The sequence below is a fragment of the Procambarus clarkii genome, chromosome 79 (genome assembly GCF_040958095.1).
Source record: "Procambarus clarkii isolate CNS0578487 chromosome 79, FALCON_Pclarkii_2.0, whole genome shotgun sequence".
Classification (NCBI taxonomy): Eukaryota; Metazoa; Arthropoda; class Malacostraca; order Decapoda; family Cambaridae; genus Procambarus; species Procambarus clarkii.
Window position 1 is genome coordinate 19,329,743 of NC_091228.1, and position 15,934 is coordinate 19,345,676.

At 44.2% G+C, this 15,934-nt stretch overlaps 1 protein-coding gene across 1 annotated transcript in view; it reads right to left on the minus strand.

The window, feature by feature from the left end:
* Positions 1–15,934, minus strand: part of LOC123768874 (uncharacterized) — a 338,169-nt gene that overhangs the window by 303,915 nt on the left and 18,320 nt on the right. Inside the window, exons 3-5 of the mRNA XM_069314569.1 lie at positions 11,777–11,918; positions 8,266–8,502; positions 4,069–4,111 (exon numbers count right to left, since the gene is read on the minus strand). Coding sequence (XP_069170670.1) covers positions 4,069–4,111; positions 8,266–8,502; positions 11,777–11,918 — 422 coding nt within the window. The remainder of the gene's footprint in view (positions 1–4,068; positions 4,112–8,265; positions 8,503–11,776; positions 11,919–15,934) is intronic.

Here is a 15,934-nt window from a genome sequence, read left to right on the forward strand (position 1 = left end):
GAAAACTGCAGGGTAGTTTGTCCAAAATGTGACTCACTGCCGCTTTCAGGAATTGGCATATGTTGTGTATAAAAAGTCGTAATTTTAAACTGCGAATACGTGCAGAGAGCCAGAATTTGGCTCCAAAATATGGTTCAGGCCTCGAAATTGAGAAGTTTGGGATATTATGAAAACTGCAGGGGAGTTTGTGCCAAATGTGATTCTCTGCCGCTTTCAGTACTTGGCATATGTTGGGTATAAAAAGTCGTAATTTTAAACTGCGAATACGTGCAGAGAGCCTGAATTTGGCTCCAAAATATGGCTCAGGCCGCGAAATTGGGACGTTTGGGATATTTTGAAAACTGCAGGGAGGTTTGGGACAAATGTGACGAAACGCTGCTTTTAGTACTTGGCATATGTTGGGTATAAAAAAGTCGCAATTTCAAACTGCGAATACGTGCAGAAAGCCAGAATTTGGCTCCAAAATAGGGCTCAGGCCTCGAAATTGGAATATTTGGGATATTTAGAAAACTGCAGGGGAGTTTGTGCAAAATGTAACTCACTGCCGCTCTCAGGACTTGGCATATGTTGGGTATAAAAAAGTCGCAATTTAAAACTGCGAATACGTGCAGAGAGCCAGAATTTGGCTCCAAAATATGGCTCAGGCCTCAAAATTGGGAAGTTTAGGATATTATGAAAACTGCAGGAGAGTTTGTGCCAAATGTGACTCACTGCTGCATTCAGTACTTGGCATATGTTGGGAATAAAACGTCGTAATTTCAAACTGCGAATACGTGCAGAGAGCTTGAATTTGTATCCAAAATATGGCTCAGACCACAAAATTGGGATGTTTGGGAATTTTTGAAAACTGCAGGGGAGTTTGTGCAAAATGTGACTCTTTGCCGCTTTCAGTACTTGGCATATGTTGGGTATAATAAGTCGTAATTTCAAACTGCGAATACGTGCAGAGAGCCAGAATTTGGCTCCAAAATATGGCTCAGGCCTCGAAATTGGTATGTTTGGGATAATTTGAAAACTGCAGGGGAGTTTATGCAAAATGTGACTCACTGCCGGGTCCAGTACTTGGCATATGTTGGGTATAAAAAGTCGTAATATCAAACTGCGAATACGTGCATAGAGCCCAAATTTGGCTCCAAAATATGGCTCAGGCCTCGAAATTGGGATGTTTGGGATATTTTGAAAACTGCAGGGAGGTTTGGGACAAACGTGACCAAACGCGGCTTTCAGTAATTGGCATATGTTGGGTATAAAAATGTCGGAATTTCAAACTGCGAATACGTGCAGAGAGCCAGAATTTGGCTCCAAAATATGGCTCAGGCCTCGAAATTGGGATATTTGGATATTTTGAAAATTGCAGGGGAGTTTGTGCAAAATGTGACTCACTGCCGCTTTCAGGAATTGGCATATGTTGTGTATAAAAAGTCTTAATTTCAAACTGCGAATACGTGCAGAGAGCCAGAATTTGGCTCCAAAATATGGTTCAGGCCTCGAAATTGGGAAGTTTGGGATATTATGAGAACTGCAGGGGAGTTTGTGAAAAATGTGACTCACTGCCGCTTTCAGTACTTGGCATATGTTGGGTATAAAAAATTCGCAATTTCAAACTGCGAATACATGCAGAGAGCCAGAAATTGGTTCCAAAATATAGCTCAGGCCTCGAAATTGGGATATTTGGGATATTTCGAAAACTGCAGGGGAGTTTGTTCAAAATGTGACTCTGCCGCTTTCAGGACTTTGCATATATTGGGTATAAAAAGTCGTAATTTCAAACTGCGAATACGTGCAGAGAGCCAGAATTTGGCTCCAAAAAATGGCTCAGGCCTCGAAATTGGGATGATTGGGATATTTTGAAAACTGCAGGCCGGTTTGAGACAAATGTGACCAAACGCCGCTTTCAGTACTTGGCATATGTTGGGTATAAAATTCGTAATTTCAAACTGCGAATACGTGCAGAGAGCCTGAATTTGACTCCAAAATATGGCTCAGGCCTTGAAATTGGGATGTTTGGGATATTTTGTAAACTGCAGGGGAGTTTGTGCAAAATGTGACTCACTGCCGCTTTCAGTACTTGGCATACGTTGGGTATAAAAATTCGTAATATCAAACTGCGAATACGTGCAGAGAGCCAGAATTTGGCTCCAAAATAATGCTCAGGCCTCGAAATTTGGATGTTTGGGATGTTTTGAAAACTGCAGGGAGGTTTGGGACAAATGTGACCAAACGCCGCTTTCCTCTCTGGGACTTGTTTTCAACGTACATTGCGCCCCTGGTCGGGGAGGCGTCCATTAGGGAGGCTCTGGCCTCTCCCGATGCTGTGAGCCCCTGTGTAGCTGCAGTGAGCACACACTGGCCCAAAAAAGCCAGCTGAATTCAAAGATGAGCTCCAGGCGAGGTGTGGAAAGAAAGTCCTGCCAGGGGCGTTCAAACTGCGCGCCATGATGGCCGACCTTTCGGGCGGGAATCTCCTCCACAACGAAATCTTTTATTGTAGAGCTGTTGACAACATACTTTTATCTCAACTTAAGTTTTCGCCACGCATATTTTTTTCTCATATGGAAAATACATTATCATCTTCACTATAAATGACTACTATAGCGTGTCATTTCTGCTCACACTCATCTCTAAATAAAATGATTACAAATATTTCCCAAGACATAAACTGCCTAATCCAGCCCGCCTCTTCCCTCATTCCAAATCCACAAACCCACCAACAATCCTCCAACTTCATGGGAAGGTCAAGCTTCCCATGACCTTGGAGTCATTGAATATGGGTTTGTGGAATACCTGACCTAGCAGTTTATGCCTTTGGGGAGATCTCCCCCCCCCCCCTTGCATATGCATTAATAATATATAATGCATATGCCAGCCAGTCCAAGTCTAATCTTAAGATAATTCTCCTGTCTCTCAATTTATTCTTTACCTACTCTTCACAGCAAGTCTTTGTCACCCACATTGAACAATATTCTAAGTCTTCACTACCCCAAAACTTGCCTCGCCACCCAGCTTTTACCTTATCATACATCTTTGCTACCCATCATTTGGTTTGGATAAAACATTCAAGGTTAAATGTTCGCCCTTGATCACCTAGCAGCAATTGAGGATACAGATGTAAGCTGATTGGAGAGTCGCGTTCTGAGTGTAAACTAGTAGAACGTAAGTCAAGAAACTGCAGATGGCCTATTGTTCTGCACGGGGCAGCTCCTATTTATATCCACCCACACTCATTCATATACGTCTAACCTAAGCTTCAACCAATCAAAGATTCCTATGCCTATTATGATCCAGTAATATGGATCCAGTGATCCAGTAGTATGATCCACAATGGATTTGAGAATGGTCCAGGACGGACCGAAACGTCGTTGTCCCTTCACCTTCTAGTGTGTGGTCTGGTCAACATACTTCAGCCACGTTATTGTGACTCGTCGTCTGCACATGATCCAGTAATTTGTTCCACAAATCCACAACACAGTTACCAAACCAGTATTTACCCAGGTATTTCCTAAATCTGAGCTTATCTTTATTTAAAGCCATATCAATAGCTTCATTGTTATGCCCATTCATCCACTTGTACACTTCAATCATGTCACGTTAAGGTTTTTCCAACATCTCTTTATACGGAAGCTTTCTAATTTGCGGGATTAACTTTGTCATCCTAACTGACGTGTTCTAGTGAATTATGTCCATTCTTTAGCATGGCGATCAAAACTGAACGGCATAATCTAAATGGGACCTAAAAACAATACGTTAATAAACCCAGCCGACTTATTGCTAACTCTTCTATAAATAAATCTATGGGAAAGAAAAGCTCTCAGCCTGCTAACAAGAGTGTACAAATCTACAAGGGCCGGGACGAGGATTCAAACCTGCATCCGAGAGCATCCCAGACGCTGCCGTAATCGACTGAGCTACGACATGGTCAAAAGGAGTTGAAACTAAAGTTCTACTGAAATTACTCGATCCTGCAGCCTCTCCGAGGCACAAACCAAGTGCTAGTGTAACAAGAATGTGAAGTTTTCTACGTCCATCTAGTTCCACCCGCTCCTCCCCAGAACTAGTTGTTAACTTTACCTTGACTCCTCTGATCCAACACTTGTCCACACGTGCCACACTCCTGAAAAAATATTTTTTACATATATTAAGGGCAAGTATAAGTAATTATCAAAAGAACGCACCAAACCAGGAAGTCTATGTAGCAACAGGGTAAGTATAAACAGTTTATTTCAAATACAATCGAGTAGGAAAATACAATTATGAATTTCAAGAAAACTGGAACCAATCACTGGAAAAGGTGAAATTGCAATGGAGATTAATTACAGATTGTATCAACAATAGCGAGTAGGCAAGACTGATAAGACTGCAATAGCCTAACAGACTACATTTTTGTCTTGGACTCATGAGGCTATGGTAAAGCATCAATGTTCTTTTAAAGTTACATAGTTACATTATCTTATTACGGTCTTCCACTAAAACAAACCTTTAGCTAACCTTAGTTAAAAGTACTGTGTATTATTAATTTATTTAGCTGTCTGTTGGCCTAAATTATATAAATTACATGTTTAAAACCTCTCAAGTACAGGGTCTCTGAGCACTAAACCAACGTTAGAAGCCTAGTGATTACATTGTCAAAAATGACCATTTACAGGTGAATTCCTTTTACATCGCAGAATAAACAAGATGCAAACAATTAACATCTTCCATCTATTAGATAAACAATTATCTAGTCGTCCCTTCACTTTCTAGTGTGTGGTTTGGTCAACATATTTCAGCCCCCAGTTATTGTGACTCCTCGTCTGCAATTATCTTCCCCATTTATCTGCACAATTGTTATCCTGATATGACCACTCCATCGCCCTAGTCGTTAACACTAAACAATCTAGGCCGATTTGTTGCTAAACATTATATGCCACCTTTACCTTAGCTACAAGACACCGTGTACATATTATGAAACTACCTTTAATGTCATAATGCAGCAGTTTGCGCGCTCAAAATACAGATAGACAAACTCCTCAGGAACCGTAGGGGAACCTTTGACAAACCGCCGGCTTCCTGTTGCCGTAGAGGGCACCATGGAGAAATGGTGGCCCTCTGGTAAATTTAAGTCAATATTACCTAGGAGTTATGATGTACCCGCCATTAAACATCTGGGACTCACAGTAAATATGAAAACAATCCTTAAGAATAGTTAAACGAATCTTTGACTTAAACGAACAACATTGAATATTCAACTGTACGAGTCTCTGTTGTGGCCCCATCTGGCCTACTGTGTCCTAATATGGAAACTTCACTTCAAAAACACATCAATGATTTTCAGCTTTGGAGAAAGTTCAAGACAGCAACAACAATCATGCCAGAACTTGTTCAACTGTCACTACCTCGAATCTTTGAAGGACTAACACTATAAATGTTTAAATTGTTATAGATTTTGATAGATTAGCCTATAAATTTTCCTAGAAATTACCTACTTAATATTATCTGTTAGATTAAGGACCTGCCCGAAGCGCTATGCGTACTAGTGGCTTTACAAGAATGTAAACACACAGTGCTATGTACTCCTTGTCACCTGTCCTCTTAAAAATAGCGTCGCTTTTGGCCGTTTACCCGTATGGCCGAATATGGACGTAATTTGAAAATGAAAACAAAATGAAAATAAATTTGGGATTTTTTTTTTTCAACAACAATAAGTTAAGAGTCCTCTGATAGGTTAGGTGGGCAGGAAATTCTCATAAAGTTTCAAAACGTTATGAAAAATGTTAATGGAAAGAATCCTCTTCTAAGCTTGCCGAGTAAGCCGGACGACTCAAACAGAAAACGGAACAGTGCGTCACTTTTGTGAGTCGATTTCATTTAAAATTACGTCCAAATTTGGCCATAGCGCCGCGCATACCAGCCAAAAGTGACGTTAGTTTTAAGTGGACGGGTTGATCAGAAACCCAATATAACTTGTAGTTATATAAATAAATAAATAACAGCCTAGGCTTTTGTAATACTGACCAAGTTGGAGGTCATTAATACAGACCACTTCTCTAAAATGTAATATTTGACACAGACAGGCTGGACAACAGCTGCAAGCTCAACAAGCCACAATGTAACACAGAAAATAGGTGTGTTGTTTCCCCCATAGGATTATTAACCCATGAACCCGCTTAACCACTCAAGTCTGAAATGCCGAGTCATTCCTTTTGTTCACAATATACACAAGACAAATCCTCAATAAAATAAGGGTGGGGGGGGGGGAGTAGGAAGGCTGACCTTTGACAAGGCGCCGCCGTCTTGTCCCCGTCGTGGCCACTGTAGATGGTGGCCCTTTCATCATACGAGCCCTTCTCCTTCCATCATTCTCAATCATGCTCATCATATTAACCTGCACCCCTTCAATCCCCCCCCCCCCACCATCTTCACACAATCTGTGGCCAAAATTTCTCGTTTCATCGAAATATGTCGAAGATTTCTCTTTGGGTTGTTTTAAGGGGCCTGACAGCCGAGTGGACAGCGCTTCGGATTCGTAATCCTGAGGTTCCGGGTTCGATCCCCGGTGGAGGCTGAAACAAATGGGCACTTTCTTTCACCCTTATGACCCTGTTTACCTTTCAGTAAATAAGTACCTGGTAGTTAGACAGCTGCTATGGGCTGCTTCCTGGGGATGTGTAAGAAAAAGAAGGCCTGGTCGAGGACCGGGCCGCGGGGGACGCTAAACCCCGAAATCATCTCAAGATAACCTTAAGATTGCTGGCTAACTACTGGCATGGCTATTAAGGCCACCACAAGCGCCCTAATGACTTAACTAGCGGGTACACCTATGGCTGCCACCTGACAGTCACCTCTATATTTTGTCTAAATACATATAATATACGAAATAATAACGAATAACAACATTAAGTACACACCCCGAACAATCCTTTCTATATTATGATTGATTAATGATATCTGTAACACATTTATTTTTTGCACACTGGTAATCAACGTGACCCTTGCCAGGCGGCGGCTGGTCGACAACTGAGCCACACGTTAAGAAGCGGGACTCCCAGACGCACCACTCACCCTTACTTCACCATAATATCTAAAGTGTCAACCTCTAATACAGTTAAGCATCTGACCACCAGAGGCGCTAATGCTTCCCTGTTATTACGCCATCCATATAATGATTGCTCTCATTATTCATTGTTGCAACGTTTAAATACATTCAACACACTGTAGTGACAGTGTCAGATGCAGGCGATGAGTCACAATAACGTGGCTGAAGTATGTTTACCAGACCACACACTAGAAGTTGAAGGGACGACGACGTTTCGGTCCGTCCTGGACCATTCTCAAGTCAATTGTGAAGAGGAGGTAGAGACAGGCAATAAATAGGCAAGAGAGAGCTGAGGAGGAAAGTAAGGTGTAGGGGATAGTAGTAATAATGAGAACTGCCGAAGGCCTATTGGCCCATACGAGGCAGCTCCTATTATAACCACCGAAAGAGAAGGAGATAGTAAGAATAAGAAGAGGATAGCAAGGGAGCGTAGGAGAAGACAATGAACAGAAAAAGGTGAGAAGAGAGAAAGAAAAGGAAAGAGAAAGAAAGATAAATGGAAGGGGTAAGCTTATGTTAAGTCACGTTTGTTAGAAAGTTTAGAGCATTTGAGTATATACTGTGAAAGGGAAGAGTCCACAGCAACAAAGCCAGGACTCAAGTTCATGTTGGGTACATTGTGTATCAGAGCCGATTCTACAAGACAGCGTCTGTGTAGAGGCAGGAAAGATTATTTTGTAGGAAGACCAATCAATGGGATGATTAGAATCCCTCACATGGCAGAAGAGAGCATTGTTAGTGTCTGCAGACTTAACGCTTCTCTTGTGTTCTTTAAGTCTGTCATTCAGTGTGCGGCCAGTTTGCGTAAATGAAATTTTTTTGACCATCATTGTTTGCTGTGATCGCCAACATGGTATTTAGAAAAAGTTGATCTGCTGCTGACCTCTTGCTAAATCTCTCCACTAAGTGACATTAGACGCTGGATGAATCATACATCAGCAGTGTTGTTGATCTAAATATAGCAGGTGCATTTGAGTGGGTCTGGATTAGTAGGAAAGCATCATGCACTAGCCCCTATCAGTCACCATTCTGCAATATAAACAAAAATCCCCCATGCTTTCCACATCACTTGTAATACAGGAAATATGGAGTGGATTAACAGGAATGAGAGAGGACCAAGTCAGATAGAGAGAGCTGAGGGTCAAGGAAGTCTATTTTCCCTCTCTATTACAGGCCAAAACAAAAATTCATACCTTGGATTAATTTCCAACTGTGGCTGCAAAAGTGAGTATCTGGTCTCTTCGGGTACTGTGTAAATTGAGTGTGTACGAAGTGTCTTGCTGCACCCATCTCTTCCACAGTGATGACACATGGATGCGACTCCAGACGAGAAGTAGCCTTCACTCCCCAACATCGTGCAGCCAACACAGTTTTTAGCCAGTCCATCAATTCATTTGCTTGGGAACGACGAAGACTACTCTCAGCTGACACTGTAAAAAAAATGGACAAAATTTATATGTTATATGCAATAAAAAACCAGAGTTGAATGTAATGAAACGCCATTTTCTGGGTGAGACCTGGAGGCTCCCCGGAGCTTACTAGGCTGATATGCTAATGTCAGCCTTTGGCATCAGTCATGTGTATGGAGCTCTGTGGGCCTACCGGGGATCACGAGGCAGAACCTGGCCCCCTCAGAGAGGGGGTCAGGCATTGGGAGCAATGGCCTATAGAAACCCTCGTGGGGTTGGAAGCATTCTATGTCTGCCATCGACCAGGTCAGGCATCCAGAAAGGTAAGCATCCCAAAACAAACCCCTATTCTGGTGAAATTATTGATACCACAAGCCGAACAAGTGGATAGAACTCCCCCTAAAAGAAACGAGCATGACGTCACACGTCGCCGTGCCGCTTTCTGCACAGCTGGGGGGAGCCCCAGACCCCCGACGCCGGCTATCCACCCTTCAGTTCTGAGGCTGGATGTCAAAACATGCAAAAAACTGCCGACCAGAGGGAGGGAGGGAGGGATGCCGGGGAGCCTCCGGGTCTCGCTCAGAAAATGGCATTTCATTACATTCAACACTGGTTTTCTGTGGGGAGCCCCTCCGGCACCCCAAAGCTCCTCAGAGCTACTTACCAAACGACAAAAACATGAGGGACTTACCCCAGAGGCAGTTGGCACTCACCCCTCAAAGCGAAGTCGAGACAACTGGCTGCAACCATCGACCCAAAGCAACACAGGCCTCGGATCATTGACCAAGTAGCGCGCTGCCAGGACCGTGTCCGACCGCCCAAAACTCCGCACCCGAATCTCGGCCCAAGACATGTTATCGAAGACGGCAGCAATGAGCAGCAAACTTACGAATGACGTGGCCACGGGGATAGACCGTAGGCTGGCTAGACCGAATAACCCTACAGACGACCTGGGAGACCCGAACCCTGGAAAAGGGAAGGAGGGAGACCGGATCAACCCAAAGCGAGTAACCCGACACAGAAGCCGTGGCGCGCAAATGACGGTGGAGAGCCGCAACCAGACAACACATGATGCACTCACAGCCTGACCAACCAAGCATCAACAACCCAAGGACCCCTCCGGAAAGCAGCCATCTCATTCTTTGCCAGAAAAGAAGTGGGACAAACTGCAAAAGTGCCGGTGCAAATCCTGAGGCATTACGAGCAGAGCAAGTACGGCGTCGACCCATTGCAGATGAGGCCACCCCAGGTGGCACATGCAACCCGGCCTCAGACTCCACCTATGGCCTACCTCGAAAAACTCATGTGCATAGCTCTCTTCCTGGCCAGAGCAGAGCACCCGGACATTCTCTGAGAGCCAATCTGGAAGGAGCTCAAGGAGGCTCAGCAAGCCTACGACAGAACCCAAGTGCCGACAGGCCCGAAGGTAATCCACCACAAACAATGCCAACAGCGAGGGAAATAACATGAAGCTGCAGCTCACTAACCTTTGTGAGAAAGGGCGGAGCGAAAGATAGGCATCAAGGGGCTCAAAGTCGAGACCCTTTAAAACCTAGAACACTTTCCCAAGTCCACGCCACTCCAGCATGCAGGGATCGGCAAAGCCGCGCCAAGAAAAGTGAGAAAAACAATGGGGTGTCAGCTAGCCAGAACGACCGAAAAACCTTGGACTGTACCAAATAGGATAAGAAGGGCCTGAACTCAAAACAGGCCAGGGCCAAAGCCAAGGAAAAAACTGGGCCACACAACAGAAGCTCATGCTCCTCAAAAGGGGAAGACATGAGGACAGAAACCTCCAGAAAGATGCCTACCCCCAGGGAAACCCAAAGGAACCCCGAAAGCAAAATTGAGAGGGAGTCGAACCCAAGTCTAAAAACGTACAGGTATGAAATATCCCACTCCTGCATGAAAATACCATGCACGAGTATGAAAATATTCCCCCCCCCCCCCCAGCAGGAGTATGAGTAGCCTGGGAGAAGCTTCGGCACAGCTTGTTTTAACAAAATAACTGGTCACACAGACCACAATGCATCCCACCAACCAAAACACTCCCAAACCAAGGAAAAACAAAGTCACAGATTTACTTATTAAAGGCTTTAATATATTTAATTTATTTAATAACACAGATTAAAGGTTTACCTTAAGGGCGAGGACCACCACAAGTGAGGAAGCCCCCCTGAAAGGAGTGTTGACTGAATGCCCCCAGAGAAAGATAACCTTCACCATGCAAGGCTAGTACTTACAGAGCGCACAGGGAAGGAAACCCTGAGCACATGCAGTTCCAGTACACTAAACTCCTGGCTCACGCACACATCCCTATAGGAACACACCGCTTCAAAAGCAAAAACACCAAAGAAAACGGGATACCAGAGCCAGAGCAAAGTGCATACCAGGCCCGGACATCACTATAGAACTAGACTCTGCACGACCTGGCTGACCCAGGCAGGTGGGTGGGGGCAGACTAGTGAAGAGGGGGGGGGGCAGACTAGTGAAGAAGGGGGAGGGGGCAGACTAGTGAAGAAGGGGGAGGGGGCAGACTAGTGAAGGGGGGGGGCTAGTTTTACAAAATTTTGTTTTCATTGTGGGGGAGTTCGTTTGGGAAATTTTGGGCTACGGTGTCGTTTTAACCATGCGGTAGTTTGTTTTGATTTGCTTATCTTGCTAGGAGCCTTCCCTTGGATGGTGGAAAAGATGATAAACTTTACATTTATTTAAAGTGTTCACAGGCCATTGCTCCCTGCTCCTCTCTGAAGGAAGGGGGGGCAGGATCTGGCTCATAGTTGTTTTGTTGTATAAGATTCGTTCCTTGGAACAAAAAGTTCTGAGTAGCACGGGCTATGGTGAGCCCGTAGTGGACTTTTTTCTCATAGTCCACAGAAGGCCAACAGAACTCGGCAACTGATGACACCTAGTAGTATGGCAGTTATCCAGTGTGATAGCTCCAGAGAGCTGACAATTTTCCTCACAGAAAATACAATAACAAAAGCAGTATTAAAAATCAAATTAATGATTTGAATGCACTTGTGTGGAAAGATTCAATGGGCATTATGGAATTTTAATTAATCCAGATTGTAGATGAATGTAGACAATTGGAAACTTACGAGAACAGAAAATTATGGGACACCAGTTATTTCACATTAATATACAAATTAAAAGAGGAAGGGAATTAGCAGTAATATCAGAATTTTTTTTAAATTTTCACCAAAGAATGAATAAAAACTCATGAACATAATGTTTTTTCTGTCTTCTTAGCAGCCAGCTAGAAAAGTTATACAAAAGTTGTTAAGTTTCTTACTTCCTTCGTAATCAACTGCTTCTTTATCCTGACGCTTTTCTTTCTCTACAGAAACAATTTTCCTGTTAGTGAATTCCCGTAGCTGCATGAGAACTGCTACATCATAGGCCTCGTAGCAGATTAACACTTCCACATTGCGTTCCTGCACAGGAGAAAAAAGAAACACATTAACTGTTATATCCTCAGTATCATAATTCTAAGAACTGTCCAGCATTGCAAACATCACTAAATTATTGTATTGAGTGGAACACCTTAAACCTAAATGGTTCAGAGATTAAGGTGTGGATGAACAAGTAAGTCTGTTTTAGACCTGGAACAGTTCCACACCGGTTAGTCTTAGATGATATAACTACTATTTGAGGCTTATTATTTCCACAACCTATTTTTTTCAGGGGAAAGCCCCTAGTGGCTCCCTGAAGCTACTATACTGATATAGTGCCAAACTACAAGGTGCCATCAGTTGTGGAGTTCGTATTGACAGAACCTGACCCACCTCACAGGTGCAGGGAGCAAAGGCAGTTATGAAAAAAAATTGTCAACTTATTTCTGTTTGCCACCACCAAAGCAAGGCACCCAGAAAGTCAATGCAACAAAATAGACCACAGCCTCAAAACCACCAAATGAACAACAATGTAAACAAACAATTGAAAATTCATGAAACTTGAGCTAGCTCATTTGCCTCCACCTCCCTCAACATTTGGGGAAAGGAGGGTCGAGGCAGTCAGGTGTCAGCCAACTGCTCCACCCTCAGTTCTAATGCTGATATGAATGTGCCTAGTTCCTCTCTCATTGTTCTGACTCTGGTCTTGGTTTCAGCTCAGTGGTGTTTTGCCCTCGAAGCTTTTTCTGTGTATGGTTGTGCAACGTAAGCCAGGAGATTAATGTTCTTGGAGCTGCATGTGCCCAGGGCTACCTTCCATGTGCGCTCATTAAGTGCTGTCCTTGCGTTGTCAGGGTTCACTCCCTAAAGGGGTCTACATGCTTGTGGTGGCTCTCGCCCTGAAGGTAAGCTTATTGTCTTGGATTGTCAGTCTCTCCTTGGGTCGAGTGTGTTTATATGCTGGTTGGGCGCACTGAGGTAGGCCTTCCAGATTACCATACCTGGTTTGGTCTGCTATTCTTCTGTGTTCCACGGTCGGGTATCTTGAGAGTTAGTGGTACTTAATTGGTAATTCGGTACTTTTATGGCCTTTATTTTTCATTGTGCCCTCATTCCTCTAAGGGGGGTTTATTTGTGCCATTCCTGACTTATTAGGTTTACCTAGTGTCTAGGCATGGATTTTCCCCTTTTTGGTTTCTCTCTTGCTCTTTCTGGTGGTATTGGGTGTTAATAGGGGAAACCTATACAATTATATAGGAGTTACCACCATGGCGATAACAGTGCCTGGGCATACCTGCAGGGAACATTCACCCTGCAAGCCCTGGAAAACCCCTATGGGTTTGGTGGTCGTTGTGATCCACCCACCATCCCTGCTCTCACTTCGAGCAAATTTCTGGGTTGCGCACCATCCATGCTTTGTGGCAATGTTCAGTTTGTCTGCCTCCACTGCTACCTGTTGGGTCTGTGACAACTTTGGCCCTGAGTCCTGAAGGGGATGCTCCCTTCAAGTTGCTCTACTCTGCCAATTTTGGAGGGGCTTCTGGCAGCAACTGCTGGTGTCTTTAGTTCCGGGATTGCAGCAGTCAAGGTTGTGTCCCCGGTTTGAGGTCCGGGGCTAGCAAATGATGCTTGTCTCATGGAATAGGCGGTGATTTTGTCCATACCTCCTTTTCCTTCTTTCTCCTTTGGGCAGGGAGTTTGCCCTTCTCTTTTTCCCCCTGCCCCTGGCCCAGTAGCAGGTTTAGGGTTGGTGTTTTTCTTTGGGATATCCCTTCCTTCAGCTACGAGGGTTGTCCCTTTCAATTCGAGTGTAGATACAGTTGAGCCTTCTCATCTTGCCAAGGTTTCTGGGAACTCCTTTTTAGTTCCATCACACAAAACAATAAAAAACCAGCTTTGAATGTAATGAAACGTCATTTTCTAGGTGAGAGCCCGGAGGCTCCACAGAGCTATCCAGGCAGATATGTATACAGTATTATTAGACTTTGGCATCAGTGTGAATGAAGGTTTAGGCCTACCAGGGACCACGAGCCAGAACCTGGCTCCCTCAGAGAGGCACGAGGAGCAATGGCCTATAGAACTGCACATGTGATTTGGAGCATTCTATGTCTGCCATTGACCAGGCCAGGCACCCAGAAAGGCAAGCATCTCAAAACAAGCCCCTCTTCTGGTTAAAACCACTACTGAAACTAACGACTGGACTCAACTACCCAAATGAAAACGAGCATGATGTCACATGTGCCGTGTCACTTGTCTGCGCAGACCCCTCATGCCAGCGATCCACACCCCAGTTCTCGGCTGATGTGATAAGGCTCAGTCGTGTGGCTCCAGCTCCAGATTCTCTCTGTTGTGCTATGCCTTGTGTTCAGTACTGCTCTTACAGTGGCGTGTGAGCTGGGAGTAATAATCTAATATTCACAGGTACTCGGGCTGCATGTGCTTAGGGTTCCCTTCCCCGAGTGCCCAGTACTGAGTGCTGAGTGCCCCAGCCCTTGGGGACTGGGGTTGTCTTCCACAAGGCACCTTGGGAACTACCTCTGTTGGTCTTTTGCTGCTCGGTAATTGACCGCCCTGGGAGTGCTGGGGGGTATCCTCCTCTCTTTTTACCTTGGAGTAACTGGTAGTTTTTGCACTGGTAGGAGCACAGGGTACTGCGCAGCTAGTTTTCACATATTACCGTGGCCGGCTCTGTTCCTTCTGGGTACCGTTGTCCTCTTGCAGGGGTTTTCTTTTCATTTTTTTTGTACCTAGTGGAGGGGCCGGCTTTTGTACCTAGTGGGGGGCTGGGGGCCCTGCTTTTGTTTCCCTGCCCCCTGTTATATTAGGACCCTGACCTCCTGGGCTCGGTGGTTCCCCCTGCTGGGCCCCCGTGAGTGGACACGTCCCGGGGGTTCAGTTTTAGAAATTTGTTTGGTAGACTTGGGTGCCAAATAGCAGTACCCTGGCTGGGCTTACCCTTAACAAAACCTGTCTTAGGGCCCTGGGAAGCCCTGTAGGGGTGAAAGGGGTCCAATGGATGCGACCCCTGGGTCCCCACTCACTTTTTGAGAGTTTGAAGGTTGCTCTGTCCCCTTGTCTCAGGGCAACGCTCAATGTTTTTGCCTCCGTTATGCTGCCTGTAGAGTAAGTGACACCTTCGACCCCAAGTCCTGCTATTACGAATCTTACTAGGATTCTAACATTACTCTTGATTCTTATATTACTATTGTCTTGTTCTATAATTATTATAGTATCCAGTTGGGTGATATTAGATTCTTGTATGTTATATATTGTAGCATGCTGTTGTGTGCCTGAGTTGCATTATATTGTATGAGGCTTTTGCAAGTATTTTCATGTTGGTTTCTCCGTGTGGGGGGTTGACCATATTTGGATGTGGCCAGTGTGAGAACTTGATGTCAAGCGAGTGAGTATAGTTCAACCTTGACTAATTCTTATTATTGTTTGCCAGTAAATTATATTGAGTAATGTAACATTATTATATACTCATATGATTAATAATGATATGAATATTAGTACTACATTTTGTTAGTAGAATTTCTACAATAGTTTATGTAGATATTTAGTTGATATTGTGGTAGACGCCTGGCCTGGGATCCGACGCTTGGGCAGAGGCTGGCAGCTTTGGTCGAGAGGAGACATGTTTTAAGTTAAGTCCTTGGTAATAGTTATTTTAGCTAATACTCGGTTAATTCTCTGGTTAGATGATTGTGTATTTTCCCAAATTAGAATTCATGTGCTGGTGTGATTGCTCATTGCTCAATAAGGATTTTATTTATATTATTGCATGCTAAAGAATATTTCTGACTATTATCTGTATTATTTAATTGTTATGTTTGTCAACCTTAGCGTAGATACATTGTTTCCCCAAGTTATACAGTGTATTATTCCCTTTACCCCTAGACACCTGTTGGCAAGGGGTACGCCAATTACTGAAAGCGGCGGAGGGTCACATTTTGCCCAAACCCCCCTGCAGTTTCCAAAATATCCCAAACATCCCAAATTCGATACCTGAGCCATATTTTGGATCCAAATTCTGGCTCTCTGCACCTATTCGCAGT